Source organism: Oreochromis aureus, linkage group 9, assembly GCF_013358895.1.
Source record: "Oreochromis aureus strain Israel breed Guangdong linkage group 9, ZZ_aureus, whole genome shotgun sequence".
NCBI lineage: Eukaryota > Metazoa > Chordata > Actinopteri > Cichliformes > Cichlidae > Oreochromis > Oreochromis aureus.
In genome coordinates this window covers 21,059,331-21,077,189 of record NC_052950.1, presented here as the reverse complement: position 1 = coordinate 21,077,189, position 17,859 = coordinate 21,059,331, and the positions used below count along the sequence as shown (strand labels likewise).

Genomic DNA, 17,859 nt, shown 5'->3' with positions numbered 1-17,859 from the left:
AAACTGGAGCAGGGTTTCCTTGGCAGCAGTTATGCGTTTTTTCACTTATCCGGAGAATATGGAAATGTCCGGGAACTGAGCCGCTAATTGGCCACAGAGGCTCTGAAGAATGCCTTGGATTTAGGTGGATTTTTTTTACTGTGTTTACGTCACAGCTGGACTGGAAAGTGTGAATCTATACAGTATCTGTGGAAGCCTATGAAGAGTATAGCTTCAGCCCGGAAACACTGATGTCAGTGACACGGTGCACATTGACCCCGTTCAAGTTACGGCTGGCAGTCTGAGTTTTAAAACTCTCAGTGGTCTGGAAATAGTGAGGTCATGGGTAAGGAGATGCTTCTCCCACCCTACAAAATGTACTGTACTTATTCTTCATCAATCTTCCTAATATGTCTACAATAAATCATCACTGTCACAACCTGGCTCAAAAGTATGTGACGAGAGGGAGGCCAACTAGGGTCTTAAATGACGCCAAATGTGTAATTAGAGAAATTAAGAAACAATACAATAGGGTGTATCTGTCAGCAGGTCAGTACCTTCGCAGTGTCAGTGATGAATGAGTGTGATAATAAAAGATCAAAGAATAAACAAGAAACTGTCAGTCAGCCAACCAGGTTAAGGTCTGCTTTATATTCTCCTGAGCTCAGCCCATTCAGGTGTGTTGCATCAGGAAACTAGAGCTGCATTTAAACAAACAATAAAACATAGTAAAATGTTTTTTTAAATGCACCACCTACAGCAGCTCATTCACTGTGTGTAGGGCGTCGATCAACTAGGGTGTAGCAAAATGCTGCACACTGTTTTCAGGTTTGATTCCTCTGTTCAGCTCCACGGATCAGTTTCCTGGAAGAACTGAGAGACAGAACCAACAAGGAAAGGACAACAAAGCATGCATCCAGCATGAGGCCATCAAACTGCAAGCTGGGCTTGTTTGTCTGCTTGCCTTATTCAAGTAACTGTGATATTTTAAGAACTTGAGACAAATACTGCATGACTATAAGATCTGTGGTTCTGGCTTGTAAAAAGGCCACATAAAAAAGCTGTGGGGAAAATCCTGAGGAAAGCATGAAGACCTGTACCAAATTTCTTGCCGATACCTCCAGTAAGAGCCTGGCAATCAGTGCGTATAAAACTTAACCTCATTATGATAAAGTGTCGAAATTATACTGGGAAAGTTTTGAAAAATGGTTTCTGAGAGTCTCAGAAACACAACTTCTTTGCCTGTTTGCTGCTTTCTAACCAACTGAGATGAATGCATATGAAATAATTTGGTGTTTATTGCCAAACTTAAAAGGGACTTGTAAGTGTGAGGACTTTGCAGGCACTACAATATATTTAAGTGCATAGTGTGTTACCAGTGGTGTTCTTGGTGAGTGTAGTCCCAGTTGACTTTAGATAATCAACAAGCTCCTCTGTCTATAATTCAGTCCTCGACGTCCTCTGACAGCTCTTTGGTCTCGCTAATGGTGGTGAAGAAGTTGAAATGGAAGAAACTTATTCTGTGGACAGGTGGGCCTTAGACACTTAACGAGTTGAGGTCAGGAGTCTGTAACTGATTGGCTGTCAATAGGTGGGAGCCAAATTTCTGGCTAGGCTGTAAGGGATCAAATCCTTATTTCAATCAATGCCAAGAAAAATGACTTTTACTCCTTATGTAATGTGTTTTTCTGGATATTCTTTCTTTCTGCATTAAAATAAAACTACCATAAAAATGAGTGACTGTTCATTTCTTTGGAAGTGAGCAATTTTACAAATTCAGCAGGGGATCAGATATATTTCCCCCACTGCCTTCACTTAATATCTTATCTTTACTTTTCAGTTTGCTTCTAACATACCTTGTGATGACTGTACTTTATGTAATTTTCTTCTACTAACAGCCCACAGATATTATGAAATCATGCACATCGTGCTGACATAAGAGCGCTAGCAGAGTCGTTTGCTCAGCTCACACCCATTAAATTGGCACCTCTGATAGAAAGGGCACCCAGGCCAAACTGAGCATCACTTAAAACAGGAGCAGATGTTCTTTGAGGCCAATTAACAGCAGAGAGATGCAGACAACCTTGTGCACCAGAGGAGGGCTGCTGGCCCATATGGATACTAGAGACAGTTAATTAGAGTGGCAGATGTTAAAAATGGACCAGGAGCCGAGTAAAGCAAGAGTTTTCACTATATGTTTGTAATTTTGTGGTTGGCATTGATTATTTTAATGAGCTGGTCTCACCGGTAGCCAAGATTTTCCACACTAAAGTAATAAGATAGTAGAAGTACAAATTTAAAAAGATGGCCTCAGATATTACGTGAAGTGTTCGTGTATAGAGCTGCTGTGATTAGTCAACTAATTTCTCTGTCAATCAAAGGAAGGTTAACCAACGTCTTTGTTTGCCAAACATCCTTCAACTACAACCTCTCACAGGTAACAGGTTTTTGGGGTTTTTTTAGCCAGAAATGATCGTGGCAGAGAAATCAAGTAAAAAAAAAATAAATAAAAGCTTCCATCAAGCTATAACTGAAGAAAGAGCACATCTCAGATAAATTTTGAAGACTATTAAGAAAAGACTCACAGAACACCCTTTCCTTATAAAAGCTTCAAGCTGTTTTGGCACCTTTTTAAATTCCTTTTCAAACACTAGTTGTTCTGCTTGTTTATGTGCGGTCTGTAGACTTTTCTGCCACTGCTGATCCAGAGATCCGCCGCTGCTCTGTGGCTCAATTTCACCCAAATGCAGCCACTCAAATCAGCATTTACAGCCTCAGAACTCTCCACTGATCTTTTATGAGTAGTCCGGATCAACTTGAACAAACAGACTGCGAGAAGTGTGGAGAGGAGATGTTGGAGAGATTTTGCAGAGGAAGCTACAAAAGTCAGCATAGCATTTAGAGGCTTGATCAGAGAGCAGTGGAGCCACTTACTTAAGAGATTAAATGGAGAGTCACCGAGCATTTTCTTACTGTCTGTCATGCTATTTATCTCTTAGCAAAGTGGTACCATGACAACAGGTGCCAGCTGGGTGAGAAGATGTACTCCAGAGATTGAGGGAGAGATGGAGGATGCTAGAGAGCAAGGAAGGAGACTGGCTCTAGGTAGGTGGCAAAGAGCAGGGATGAAACAAATAAAACAAAGGACGATAATAAAAGGAGAGGTACCTACAGCAGATGAAGATGAGGTCAGTCACTTTAAGTTTTGCTCCGGTGCTCCTGCTTATTTACTGCCTGATATCTGTACATGCCAGTGACCTGCCAGTCAGGGCTCTCCTCCAAAGACTCAGTATGTTCATCCTAATACTTCTATAAGCTCACCCTGGGGAGCTGGCCACAAAGATCTGATTGGGCGCGTGCTGTGGCTCAGCAGGGCGGGGTTAAACCTGCTGGGATGTTTCATATTCATACTCGGCTCGAATACATAATCAGTCCATCAGGTCACTGTGTGCTGTGAGGAGGAAAACACTTTTGAGTTTTGCTGGATATTTCTGGACTTTTCTAGTTTTGTAACGTAGCCTGAAAAAAAAAAAACTTGAAAACTCTGCGCGTGGCGTGCTCTGATCCCCTGACAGATGCTGGATTCAGTCAGAGCAAGCGTTTCGGGCTCGCGGGTTTGCAGGGCACATGATGACCAATGGCTGAGCGCGACGTGCCCCCGGCCATCACCCCTGATCCCGCACAGACCTCCCCACGCAACAGGCTGCAGGGCTAAAATCTGCTGAGGAGGGGGCTCCTCTCGCCACGTTACTGGCCTTCCTCTCGTTGCCATGATCAAACAAACCAAGAATAAAAATGTCTCGTGGGTAAGTGAGGTGTGCTCCTGTAGAGTGAGTACGCTCCTCTTCTCTTGAAGTGCTCTGTCATGTGTGTTTTTACTATGTATTCTGTGGCATTTGCAAAACAGCTGAAAGCAATGTAACATTTTGCATCACTATTGATATGATTTCATGGTTTAACAGATTATACAGAGGCTATTACAGTGTGTTTTCATTGATTTTTTTTATGCTGCTGTACTCAGTGGCTATTCCAAAGTGAGGCTTAGAGATTTAGGTATTATATAACTACAAGCTACTACATACCCACTTTATGAAATCTGGTTATCAGTCTGCCAACTCTGCCTCTGCCAGGAAGTACGCCAGATGTTGATGGGTCGAATTTCTAGTTGATGGCAGTTCAAGTTAAACTCTCCATGAATAGTGCATTCTTCTTGTTTTTGTTTTTTATATATATATCTATATAAACAGCAGATAAACTGGCACCTTTTGTTAAGATGTCATAGTTTGTTTGTTTTTTCTAATGTGTGTGAGTTTGATATCTGATTCTTTGCCAGTGCAGACGGATCAGGGCAGATTAGAATGAGAGTGGCTTTGCGAGGATGAAATCAGCTACTTGGGAAAACACGGGTGGGGCAGGGAGGAGAGAGATGGGGATGGAGGTATGTTTACTATCAAATCTACTTTCTTTCTGTCTGTGGACATTTTTCTCTTTCTCATTCTGCAGACATACGACCTGCCAGAAACTCACACAGCCTCCTTTTACACTTTTTATGATCCCTCTTGCTGCTGAAGTTCTTGTAAGTCAGGTGCAAGTGACACCCTAATAGTGCAAGGAGCCCAGGGCTTATTTCTCCTTCTTATACACCATATGTTGAGCTGTCCTAAAGAAGCGTTCATGTTTTACTCTGTGAATGTTTTGCATTTCTGTCCAGTATATCGTACATGTGCACATGTGCATGATTCGAGATGTGCTTATGTGTTTTCCTCCGGAGGGAAACGCTGCTCTACTTTCCCTCAACCTACCCATATGGCAAATATGTCATGCTGCTGCTTTCTACAGCCCAGCTCTCTGTCCTCACTCTGACTGAGCCTGACTTTTTCTACACAAACAAAGCTGGAAAGTTGATTACTTTAAAACACTTTAAAGTCTGCTGAACTAGTAAAGAGGCTAGTAAGGAGAAAAGACATGCACTTAAGCATTGTCTTTGTTTAGTTTGTGTTTTTATGGCTGATGATATCAAAGGGATAGTTCACCCTAAAATCCAGTTTACATACTTTTTCACTTGGCAGTAGTGCTGTTAGCTGTTTCTATCTACATGATTTTAGTATAAATCGTCCAGTTTTGAAAATATCTGCTCTTAAATTGGTTACCTCTCTTACATAGAATTGAATTGCAATGTTTTTAAAAAAAATCAAGACACAGTTAGTTTTTTAAAAAAAAACGACAACAAAAAAACATGGCCAGTAGGAACTATTTTTGTTCTACAGAGCTTCCCACCATCCATATCTGTAATAAGAGGCTCATGTTGGTGGAAGTTTGACAGGCTATAAACATTAATTGTGTCCTACCTCAGGTGAGCTAGCTGTGGGTTTGTGTGTGTGTGTGTGTGTGTGTGTGTGTGTGTGTGTGTGTGTGTGTGTGTGTGTGTGTGTGTGTGTGTGTGTGTAGACAACAGAAAAAATATGTGATTTCTGTATTTCTGTATTGGGCTTGTAGTTAGCAAAGAAAAACTTATGCAAATGAAAAGTGCTTTATGTTTTGACAATTAATTAATTCACCACATTTCATGGAAGTCGGACTACAAGAATTTAAGAGTTCCTGCATTTAAGTGCATAGTTTAATCTGATAGTGGTACAAAAGATGACGTCAAAACCAGACAATCATAGAAATATTAAATGGAGTTTCACCCATTTGTTTTCATGTTAGGTTACATTTTTATGCAATGCCGACATCAGAAAAAATATCAGCAATCCGAGATCATGACAAGAAATTGAAGATAAGATGTTTTCTGTGTAGAAGGAAAAATGTTTAAAGTTACAACATTAATTAAGACTATTACAAACACACCAAAGTATAAGGTCTGCCTCCTTTGTGTTATTAGCTAAGTTGTCACAGAAACAGCAGTATATTACTGTGATCCAAGTCAGGGCTGTTGGCTTTTTTTCATTATAGTGGAAATTGTAATATGAGTAAACATAAACTGGTTAAAAAATGATTTACAGCCCAAATCTAGCCACCAGCTGTTGCCCAAGTGCTGGATCAACAGACAGAACGATGGCCCTGCAGCCAGAAGGACAACAGCTTTGCCACATGAACTAAAAGCTGGCTTTGCCTTTTTTCCCTCTCCACACTCATAATTCAACTGACAATATAGCAAAACTGCTTACACATACATCAATTTGGTATTAATTTTATTCAAAAACTCTTGACCTCCCTGATGCAGCACCTCTGCAGTGCACTGATCCCAAGTATCTCCTTGTCTATCCAATAAGCCTAATGACTTTGAGGGCCACATTCATAATCACAGGGGTGGGCAGTGTCAGGCGGATTAGGACTCCAGATGGTGCTGTTACTGCCTGACTGTCTGTCTGGCAACGAATGTACAGCTGCAGGAGGTCACATGTTTTTACTACAGCGGTCAGCTCTGCCTCTGCAGCCGAGACGCGCAGCATCACAGACTCCTCAGTGGCACTAAGGCTGACTGTCACCTCTAACAGCTGATACAGTGTTTCTGGGGTTTTAAGGTATGCTTATGTGTGCAGTGGGTGTGTTTTCAGTCGGCCTTTTATAGCACTGCAAAGTTTAGTGGACCATGCAACAGATGTCATGCTATCAAATTAAAGCTTAATGCCCGGTCTGGGAAAGAAAAACACTTCAGAGCTAACCATGACACCGCAGAGGTTAAACACTCCACTGTGTGTGTCCGTCCACTCATGCCAGGGTCACTGTGTGGGTGTGATCTGCCTTAGAGAAACTCTCCAGCTAGCTTCACTCCACATGAGGCATAACACTTGCTGTTGGAAGAGCTCTCAAGTATACTCATCTCATTTCCTCTCCTAGATATCACCTCAGCAGTGACACCGGTTGCATTTAAGAGCAACTCCCCAGGAAGCACAGCAGTCACTGTTATCCCTTTTGACTGAAGCAGAGAGGTTGGCTTTTTTTTATGCCAGGCGTCAGCTGCTTGCACCCCTGGGTCATGGTACTCTGAACAAAAACCAGGGGATTTGCATAATTCATTACAGTCGCTGTGGAGCGGAGAGGCGACACAGGTGTCCCGGGCATTGTGGGAGAACGAGCATGTCTAAGAAGCCAAAGGTAAAAAGGAAAAAAAAAGAAAAATTACACACAACCTGTTCTTGTTTCTGTGTAATCAGCAGCTTACTTACTCTTCAGAGCTTGTACTATTAGTTGTAGCACTGGATTGTTTTTCTCAATGCTTTTTTTAATTGCTAGTGTTTTTTCTGTTTGTAGTGTCTGCTGCTTCCAGGTTTGTTTGTGATGACGTCGACAGTCTGCCGTACTGTATATCCTGTCTGTGAGGGCTGTTTTCATGGGCCTATGCTGCTGGAATTGCATGCAATATACATTAAGTGAAGCTTAGTTTTTAATCATGGGTTGTTGTGGGACTGTGTCTTGTATAAAGCCACTGATGCGCAGAAGGCTTTGCTGCAGGTGAAAGGCAAGCTGCAGGGTCATCTTTCTCTTCACATGTGAAGATAACTCCAGCTGGTCTGGTGAAAGAGTCAAACAGCTAAATACTTTGTGGCAGACTCTTTCTTTTATAGTGCAGGATCATTTACCCTGTGTTATTTTATATATATGACAGTGTCGCTAAAGCTTTTGTCTTGTGAGTCCTCGTAATTTCTTGTCTGCTTGTAGCAGATTTTGTTTGTTTTGCTTGCTTTAGTTCATGAATTTTTAGAAGCAGTAAAGGAAGTTGTGTTCTGCTATTAGATTATATGAATTTTTTTATATCATTGTAAAATGACTAAAAAGTGAATGTCTTTGTGAATCTTTAAAGTTTAAACTAAACTAGATGAAAATGCTAAGAGCATTTTTTTTACATTTATTGGAATTTTTCTGTCAGGTGAGAAATGATGAGACAAGGCAGCACAAATGAATATTGCAAAGGTCATGCACTTAAACGTTCACGAGTGGGAAATCACTCGTAAAACCTTTGCCCCAGATCATGTGTCGTGTGCTGTAAAACATCAGATAGTAATGTAGTAAAATAAACAATTTTTATTAACAAGAAAACAACAAAAAATAAAAAATCTGCACACACATAATATATTCTTAAATGTTTAGATTGTAGTTTAGTCCACAATCTACCACAAAGTTAGGTAAATTTGCAATGCTATATGATAAATTAACAAAAATATTATAAAATAGACCAGTACAGATTTTATTTTAGCAATTTGGATTGCAAGAAACAAAACATAGAGGGAGTAGGATAATGACTCCTGTAGGCTGGAGGATTCCTCTTTCCACATTGACTTCAAGCGACCAGATCTTCACAGTTTCTAACCATGTTTCATGTCAGTCATTTCTTCTGCTCTAAATCCTGGATTGTTTGAATGGCCAAAGCAGATTTAAATCTCCTTACTGAGAGAAGCAATCATTACAAAGTGAGTCAGGGGATCAAGTGGACATAAGCAATAACCCCCTGTGGGTGTTATTGTGTGGAAGGTGGATTGTCATCCCTCCAGAATAAGGATGCACTCTAGATAGAGAAAGACTGAATGGTGCGAGGGACGATTGCCGTACAGCAAGACGCAGGTCTGCACAAAAGTGGATGAGTTGTATACGTGTGCTGTGACAGGAAACTAAACTCATCGTGGTGTGTTCAGAGGCATGGGTCTGAAAAGGGACCAATAACAAACCCAAATACAGTTTTTATAATCACAACCACTCAACACTTCCCCCCAGCTCTGTGGAGCTTTTTAGTCCCTTTGTGCTCTTTTTTTTTTAATTCACTCTCGCTGCTTTCATAGTGTGAGATTATTCCCAGTTGTTCTTCTCAGGGGGGAAAAAAGGAACAAACAACTAATGGCAGACAGTGTTAGTGATTAGATATTTTCCAGCCAACTAATATACTAGTTGTATGAAATATACTAGTTGTAAAAAGGTCAACTAGTCTAAAGGATAGAAAACACTTAACATTCAAACTTTAAACATTGGCCAAACAAATATTTTGTTTGTATGAAATCATTAAAACATCCCTCGTTAATCAAATTAAGTTTCAAATGTTGCTGAAATGTGCAGCACATGACGACAGGTGTAACATTGCAAAGATTAGTTTGCAGAATTTAGCTAATCTTAGCAGTGCTGGCAGCAGTAGCCCTGGTTTCTTCCAGGCTAATTTCCACACCACGGTGCAGAATGTGGTTACACCTGGCTTCATTTGTTTGGTTATTCCAGTTTATTCAGTCAGAGCCCACATGGCGCAGCTGTCTGCCAGGGCTGCAGCGCCGATTAGTGGCAGGTGGCACTGTAACATCTTTTGAACTGGTAATTGTCATTGTAGATGAATAAAAGAAGAATATTGCTGTTAGTGTTTTTGGTGCCAAATAGCAAGGGCAGGAATGTTTAAACGTCTAATCGCACACATTCCTCTTAGTGACTAGCTGATGTGCTCAGTGGAGTCTTTCTCTCAGGAGCTGGTAGACAAAAACTGAACTACAAAACAAAGCTGTCTTATTAAAAACATGGCACAGAAAAAAAACAAATGAATGATTCTTTTGCTCCTTATCTGGTAAATATATATTTAACGACAGCTCCATGTCAGGACTGTTTCAATTATCTCTCTACGGCCAAAAGTTTAATGTAAGTCAAGAAATCAATATAAGTCAGTGTCTTAAGTGAGCTTGTATGTGAACTGAATTACCAGCTGTCAGGCCATACATTTAACTGATTAAAAATGACTGGGCCCAGGCTCTGTGCCAGAACCGTTTGGAGTGATGAAAGTGTTTCTCTGTCTTTGTCCATCTTGTGCCATCAGTGGATCATACAACTACTGCATTTGATACTTATGAAAATGTGTTTGCACACACAGTGTGAGTGCATCAGCCTCTTCTTGTGTGTTCCTGACCTACACGTGACTCTATTGGTCAGAGCAGTACCGATTTGATGGCTGAAGAGTTTTTCCTATGAGTCCATGTGGAACAGCCGATGCGTTGATGTGTTCAGCGAGCGTGAAGTGAGTCAGTTTAGCACCACACACCGCACTGCACCCGCCAGAAGTTGTACATTGTTGTTGAGTACAGTAATAAATGCCAGCGCTTCGGACTTCATCAAGTGTTTGCTTCCCTTAGCTGTTCACAAACTCTGAGCTCATGATCTTCATTCCCTTTGGGGTGCTTGACAAGCTTCCTTTGTCTCCACGGACTAAACACATCTTGGGACGGGTAAGATGGAGTCAACTTTTCAGTAAAGGCGTTGCGATTTCTTTGCTTTCTTTCTTTGGAAATTTCCCGTTCTGTTTTATGATTATTTTATTTTAAGAACAGATGAGAAGTGTAAGTGGTGTGGGCGCAGGTTCAATGCTATTCTTAGGTTTGGTACACATGCTAGCGGGATGCCCTTTGGTGATGTGGGGGAAGCAGCAGTCGAACTGTCGAGATGCTCCGAGAGGCAACAGGAAGCAGAACAGCTGTGGCTTCTGTCTCTCTTTCTCATCCGTCTCTTTTTCTTTCTCCATTATTTTTCTCTGTGTATCTCTCTCTCGTTTCCCCTCCTCTTCGTTCTCTCACCATCTGTAATTAGAGATGGTCCCTGGGCTCAAGTGGCCCTGCATGTACTGTAGCTAGGTAACCTCAGTCAGATGTTGGCTGCAGGCCCTGTGGGTTTTATTAGATGCGAATCACAGTCACGGGATGGATTCTCCAGCTTGATCTGGAAATTTTTCATGAGGATGCTATTCCACCTTTAATCCTTTATACTCATTTTGTTCTGGTATAAACTAAGTTTTGTTATTAAACCGATTCAGTACTTTATATTTTCTCAAAAACCTGTCTTTCAGTTTAATAAAAATAAGCCAAAACCTTCAAATCTGTGCTTTATTACAATAGATTTGTAAATGTCTTCATCCATGTTATTTATAAATGTAAAGCTATAGCAAGCAGAAATTATCTATGCCAGTTTACGCCCAAAGATAACAAAAAAGCATTTTTATTAAGATGTCATAGCTTGTTTACAGAAACCAAACTGACAATACTGTAATTTCTTGATAAGGATTCATTTGTAGGTATTCTATGAAACATTAGGAGGTTACCACTTGCATGTATTAAATTAAAGAAATGAACCAAAAAAAGGATATGTCTTAATTAGTGAATTTTAGGAGTACTGGGGGGTAGACAGCAACTAGTTGTTCCCTCTTTTTAAGATTATGTGTTTAAACTAAGACGACAGGTTGTCTGTAGTTTGCTTGAAAGACACCAACTTGTCTGGAAACACTTGCAAACTGCTCTCAGAGCGGTAGATAAATTGTGAAAAGTGTGACACAAAGAAGAAGCAAAGGTTTGCCTTCAAAGTCAAAGTTTCAGATTTTGAAATGTGTTGTCTGCAATGATGAAGCACAAGTTTTACTAGCCCTAGGATACTATTGTAACGAGTGTTTGCAGACAAGTCAAGTTTATTTCTGTAGCACATTAAAGAACAACAGCTTTGACCAAAGAGCTGCACATCTAATATAATCAAATAACATAAAAACTAGGACAAAATGACGGTTTACGAAAAGAATCATAAAATGAGAAAGTCAAAGTATTCACATCTCATTCTGATTGGAGTTTTCAAACAGTCTAAAGCGTCTAATGTTGCAGAGGTCCTGATGAAGAAACAGGTTGTTCCAGAGTTTTGGAGCAGCACAGATATCTTCTGTGCTTTAAACTAGATTTAAAGATCATTTGCTCAGCAGACCTCAATGATCTAGGGGGGAATGTGCAAACTTAAAAGATCAGAGGTGTAAAATTGTGCCGACCTCTGGAATGCATTCAAGGTATTAAATAAACTCAATTCAAGAACTGATTGGCAGCCAGTGTAGGGATGCCATAATAGGTGATATGTAGTCTTGCTTGCATATGCCAGTTAAGAAGTGTGCCGCAGCATTTAGGACCAGCTCTGGTTGGCTAAGCAGCTGAACCTGAATAACAACTATTACAGTAGTAAAGTTAAGGCCTAAGTTGACCCGATTCTGGCTCCAGCTTTATATTTATTATACAGACAAAGGACTGATATCAAGCTTTTCATCTAACTTGGGACAAAAAAAATTATGAACACATTGATTTTATTTCTGTGTAACATATAAGCTAAAAAACAATAAATGTAAAACTTAAAGTAAATAAACACATTTTTATTATGTGAAAATATCTAATCAAAGATTTGGCAAAATAGTGAGTTTTTTACTTATAGGTACATTGCTGTAGCTCCACACGAGTACTGAATTTGGATCCAAAACCTTTAAAATTAAAGCATTTGACTACATGTGAATTTATGCAATAACCGCTGATTGTCTCAAGACGTTGCAGGATCATCTACAGTAAATATGTTCTTGTGAAAGTAGGGTAAGAAAATCAAATTAAATTAATTGGTAGATTTGTACGGGGATTTTTTTGTACAGGGATTTTTTTTTTTTTAGACAAAAAGATTCATTTAGCAGTTCTTGAAAGCCTCTTGGAGAGTTTCATTTATATAATAGCATTCTTGGCAGGGCAGTCGCCTTTAGGAGGGGCCTGTCTGACATTTCCTCAGTGATCTAATTGTAGTGTATTTTAGCCCATTAGTGGTCTATTTAAGTTTGCTAAACATCATTTGTATGCCTTGTTATGATCGCACTTTTGACAGAAAACAAAACACTGTTCATGTTGTTAGTGATTGTCTCCATCTCTGGCGATACGCCTCGGTCAAAATCAATCAATTATCGTCAGTATCTGCTATTGCTTTGTCTCTTGTTTATGATGTCTTCAGTGTTATGATGTTGTATTGATATAAGGCGGATTAACTCATGAACCTGAGTGCTTCATCACTCGCAAGTGCGTGCGGCAGTGCTGAGAGGTTGTGTTTTGGGCTATTTACTTTGAGAGTGGTAGCGAGTGTGAAGTCACACTAGCATGAAAACTGTCCACTCCTGGTTTGGTGGTCCGGTGCCTCGAGAGACTATCCTGTTACTGAGTGTACACAGGTGTGATCCGTTCGCTTAACCCGATACATCGAACTGCTCTCATCTGACTTGCTTGAATTGCAAAACTGAACCTTCGTCTCTTCTCTTCCTCTGAAGATGCTTGGAGCAGAGGGAGGCTGATCTAAAAATAGTGAGATGTAAAGACCACGCTTAGTAATGAATTATGCATAATCACTAAGCTGCAGTAAATTTTCTAATAGCGTCCTAGAAATCTTTTCAAGTGGTTACATCCCATCATCTTCAATGTAGTTCTTAAATCACAAAGTCTGTTAGCACCCAAACGATACTGTAGATATGATAGATGAGGGACAAGCTAAAGAAGCAGGGTCACTTTAGGGTTTGAGGAGTATTACAGGTTGACAGGTGTGGAGATTTTGGAGTGATGTTATATAGCACTCTCACCAACATGATGAATACTCAAAATAACATTTTTGATAATGGCAATCGCCATTTTTAGAAACTTGAAGAAGAGGCACTAAGCCTCCACTGGTGAACAAATGGTGTCCCAGTATGTAAAATGGTTTCTCCTCTTCATTACCAATCTGGATATATAGTATAATTGGCCTTCTACCATATTTAAAGCTTGGAACGCTTTTAATGTCTTGGTTTCAGGTAGTAGAGCTTGTTGTCCATTAATCAAAAGGTTGATGGTTCAATCTCCATCACCTTCACGTGCTAAAGAGTCCTGGCAACTATTTCCATCTTTGTGTGCTGAAATGGAAGCACCAAACTGACGTCTTATATATTTTGCAGTCAGTCAAGTGCACAATTTTGCTTAATTAGGCTTTTATGAAGCATAGCCTTTTTTATTTTTTAAAAAGGCTTTAATCTGAAGCTTGAAAGCAAAAGCACCTCGCCAAATTAAATAATTAGACACATAACCCCCATTGAAACCACTTTTTGTTTGTACATTTCTGCAACAGTGTCAGTCTAAATATCCAGCTGGGCACATTGGAAGGAAATTCCCATGAGATGCTGAATGTTAAAGGAAACGTGTTCAAATTAAATATTCTTCATTAACCTCCAGACTCAATGTTAAATCACCACCTCTGCAAAAGAGCAGCACAAGGTCAAATAAAACAGATGGTTTTGCATATTAATATACGTGACAGATCGGTCATAGATTTCTTGTGTACTCTGCTAGTTAAGTGCCTTAAACTCAAAATGTTAAAGCAGGCAGCTTCATCAAATCAGGTCAGCCTCCACAAGGTGACTCTTTTTTTAACTATGAAAGGAAACAGCTGTTGGTATTGTCTTTTTTTTTTTTTCAAAAGTAATGAAATTGGGATGTTATATTGAGTCCTCTCCCATGGTCCAATTACTGTATGCTGGTTTTGTAAGCTATCCTTTTTGGCCTTTATGTACTTGTCAGTGTGAGGGCCTGCTGACGTCATTGTGTGCATGTATACTGATCAATAAGCCAAAGGCAATGCCCGCACTCATTTCTGTGGCAGAAGCAGAAGACATTGATCTGTCAAACCCCAAGCTGATAATCATAGTGATGCCTGCTGGCAGTGAAGAATGCTATTATGTTGTGCTATATTTACTTTATAGCAAAATAAAGCAACTAATCTGAACTGTAACTTTATTAATTTGACATCGATTACACATTTAAATAAACTTCACTGGCCTAAGCATAAAATCTTGGCAGGGTTGGCTGGAGCCTCATTGCTCGATAAACATGCTGTCATTTTTATGCATTACTTTAATTTAGTAGGATCTTAAAAATCTCTTTTTATTTTGAGTTTGTAGAATATGCCCTGATTATTGTGAATTTTTGGCAGTGTGTAGCAGATTTTACACGCAGAAGTCACTTTCGTTACACGGGATCACACTTTCTGATCAAATGTCATCACACTCAGCATGTTAAGGTTTTTGCCTCTAGCATTTAGCTTAATTAGTCTGCCTTTCACCTTCTCACCTTGACCTCATGTTGCCATCACAGGGTTTGGGTTAGATCTGAAAATATTAATGTGCAAAGGTTTGAGATACTCTAGATTCATATCTGTCATGCTGTACCACCAGGAAGGCTTCTGCTCTGCTCCTAATTCATCATGCATGACAGTAACTCCAAACATACAGCCACACAGAAACATTAGGGAAGAACAGGAAGTCCTGCAACTGTGTAAAATGTGGGCCAAAAGCCTTTAAGATCTTACAGATTGTACACAAGTGAAGCAAAAAGAACTGGTGCTACTTTGAAGGCAAAAAAGGATCAGAGATCAAAGAAAATATCGAAACCGAGCATCAAAATTTGAGCTCATGCTGCCAGTTGAATGAAGCCTGTCTGTACATAGAGACGTCATCCTGTCCTTGATTAGGACATGTTGTTCACACTGAATGAAGGACTAGGAGCTTAAAAACAAGGTGACTGGACTGGACTAACAGAGAGTGCACATTTCCACACAATCAGAAAAAAACCCCCATAGAATAAATGTTTTATTTTACATATAACCTTTTTTCCCTGAAGGATACATTTTAATGTAACCCCCCTCTAATCAGAAACATTTAAATTTGTAACTAGTTTTCCATGAAACTGTAACAATTAGTTATTTTTGAATTGTGTTACTCTAATTTTGGAAAATATTTGAAAAACACTGGTTAAGAGTATTCGAAAACGTACTTTGTAACATACTTTTATTACCTAAAGGACAAAAATCTTTTTTCTTTGTCAAGTGGCCAGAAAAACGTAAAAACATCTGTTCAGTAAGGCGACACAGAGTCATTGCAAAAACAGTATAAAAACCAATCATACTTATATGCTTAGTAACCCTCCCATGATACACATACTGATTCATGAAGAATGACACAAATGAAAGAGTCAAGACACAATTTTTAAATGATTTCATATTACACAACAGTGGAGTTCAGCTCCAAATAAAAGAACCAGAGCGTAAAACCACTGTTGCAGTGACATGAGGATGACTATACCACGGTGTGTCACGTGCCGAGCAAACGCCCTGAATGATAATCCTCAGAAAGGGGTTAACTCTGATCAAACACAATATACACAATATAATCTAGGATTTAGGCTGGGCTGCCCAAAAAAACATTTTCTCCCCACCAGAAAGGAAAAAAAATACAAATCTGGGTTTACCAGAATGTCATATGAAGCTCAGAGCTTGTATAATCATCCAGGTTGGACATTAAATGGCACAACTGCTTACTCACTTCTCATCTGTGCTTTTCAGTTTGTATTTTTCCACTGACTGTGCTGCATTCCCCTGTTGTTGCTCCCCATTTTATAACCAGAAAATTAAGATTAGTTAAAGGTTTATTTTGCAAACTTATGACTAAGCATTTAAGTCACGTGTTGACTCATGTTTTACCACTATTAGATTACTGAACATCTCAGCCTGTGTGCGATCTGACGTAACAGCAATGTGATGAAAAAGCACACATCACAGCTTCGTCACTGGCTCTGATCATAAAGAGATGGATCTGAGTTTCTTTAGAGTAACCGCTGCAGTTTTAAATGCCAGTTTACATGGCTATAATGTCAGACATGTAAGAGTTGGGATTTTTTATTATTTTTTTTGCCTTACTTTTGTGTCATTAAAAGACCAAACGGAAAAATTTCAATGGCTTTTTTCCCACTGATGATGAAAGCAAATATAGCATTCTGTCGATGTCGCGAAGGTAATCACTTCCTGACGTTTTCTAAGCAACATGTGTTTAGACTAGAGTTCAAGTCCTTTAAGCCTTTGTCTCTACCAAGTGTAACCTCTTGAAGGCGAAGTGGAACACATGTAAACTTCCCAGATCACACGCTCACACAGAGACATAAAAAGCTTCTGCAGCTGCTTTTGGTGCTTTCTGGAATTTTCAGGCCGGCCCTTTCAGTCGGAGATCTTACTTCCTAACTAGCTGTATGTGTGTGTGTGTGTGTGCGTTTGAGACAGAGAGTGTGTGTGTGGGAGGGGAGAGGGGCACGGGGGCTTGTTTTTGGGGCTGGAGGACGGCCGCAGTGCTCCAAAGGAGTGCTCTCGCAGCGTGGGAACGACGCTTGTCTTTTCTCTGCCTCTCAGGGACTAAAGTAGGCCAAAGAAGGGCTGAGAGGAGCCAACTTTCTCCTCCAGATCCAACTTTCGCTGCTCGGGCTACAGAAGCAAAGCTCTGGAGCCGAGACTAGGGGATTTGTAGGAGTGAAGCAGTCAGGCTGGTAGGAGTTCCTGTACTCCGTGAGAAGATGGGCAGCAGCTGAGGAGATTTTCTCCCAGCCCGGCTGAACAGCAATAGGAGTCAACTGGGCAGAAATGTATCACTCTGGCAGTGAGGAGTCAGATCTGGTAAGTTTGTATAAACATGCTTTCTGCCGTGTCCTTTTCTGAGCCTAGCTCCTCTTTACTTTAGACAAAGAGGGAGGTTCTTGTTGGAGAATGGAAGATATCAATGTGATATTTAAAGGGGTATCATCACACATAACTGATATTTTACTCCACTGGTGTTTCAACAGAAAGCTAGTGAGGCTCTTTCTAAAGTTGCACATGCTAACTCTCATGCTGCATGCTCTTTTAAGACAAAGAGACTCATGTGAGCAACCAGTATGAATTTGTGAGCACCGCTGCACGACCACTGCTAGCCTGTAGTGAGGAAATGAGATGGTGTTTAACAAATGGGGAGAGGGAAAGAAAGTCAACAGCCAGGAAGAGGTAGGTTTTTATATACAGAGACCGGTAGAGAGCACATAGCTAGGCTCAGTCTAAAAGTTTTGTTTCAAAAAGAGTCTCTTAAAGAATTTAAGCACCGTGAGTATAAATGAGTGAATGTCATGTCCAAGAGACTTTCTAGTTAGTATCTCAAATATTTACTGTTCTGGTTGTGTGTGCTTCGTGTCTTCGTACGGGTGAATGAAATGATTACAAAAACCTTTAAAGTCTGCCTTTTGGCAGTGATTGTCATAAATAAAATACCAGTTT

The 17,859-nt window shown here is 40.0% G+C and overlaps 1 protein-coding gene across 4 annotated transcripts in view; it reads left to right on the top strand.

The window, feature by feature from the left end:
* cacnb2a (calcium channel, voltage-dependent, beta 2a) overlaps nt 1–17,859 on the top strand; it is a 73,359-nt gene that overhangs the window by 16,421 nt on the left and 39,079 nt on the right. The window contains exon 1 of one of the 4 annotated variants that reach the window (XM_039617531.1): nt 16,888–17,229. The exons of the other annotated variants lie outside the window; for them this stretch is intronic. Coding sequence (XP_039473465.1) covers nt 17,197–17,229 — 33 coding nt within the window. The 5' untranslated portion in view covers nt 16,888–17,196. Of the gene's footprint in view, nt 1–16,887; nt 17,230–17,859 lie in introns of those variants that run through there. 4 annotated transcript variants of the gene reach the window in all.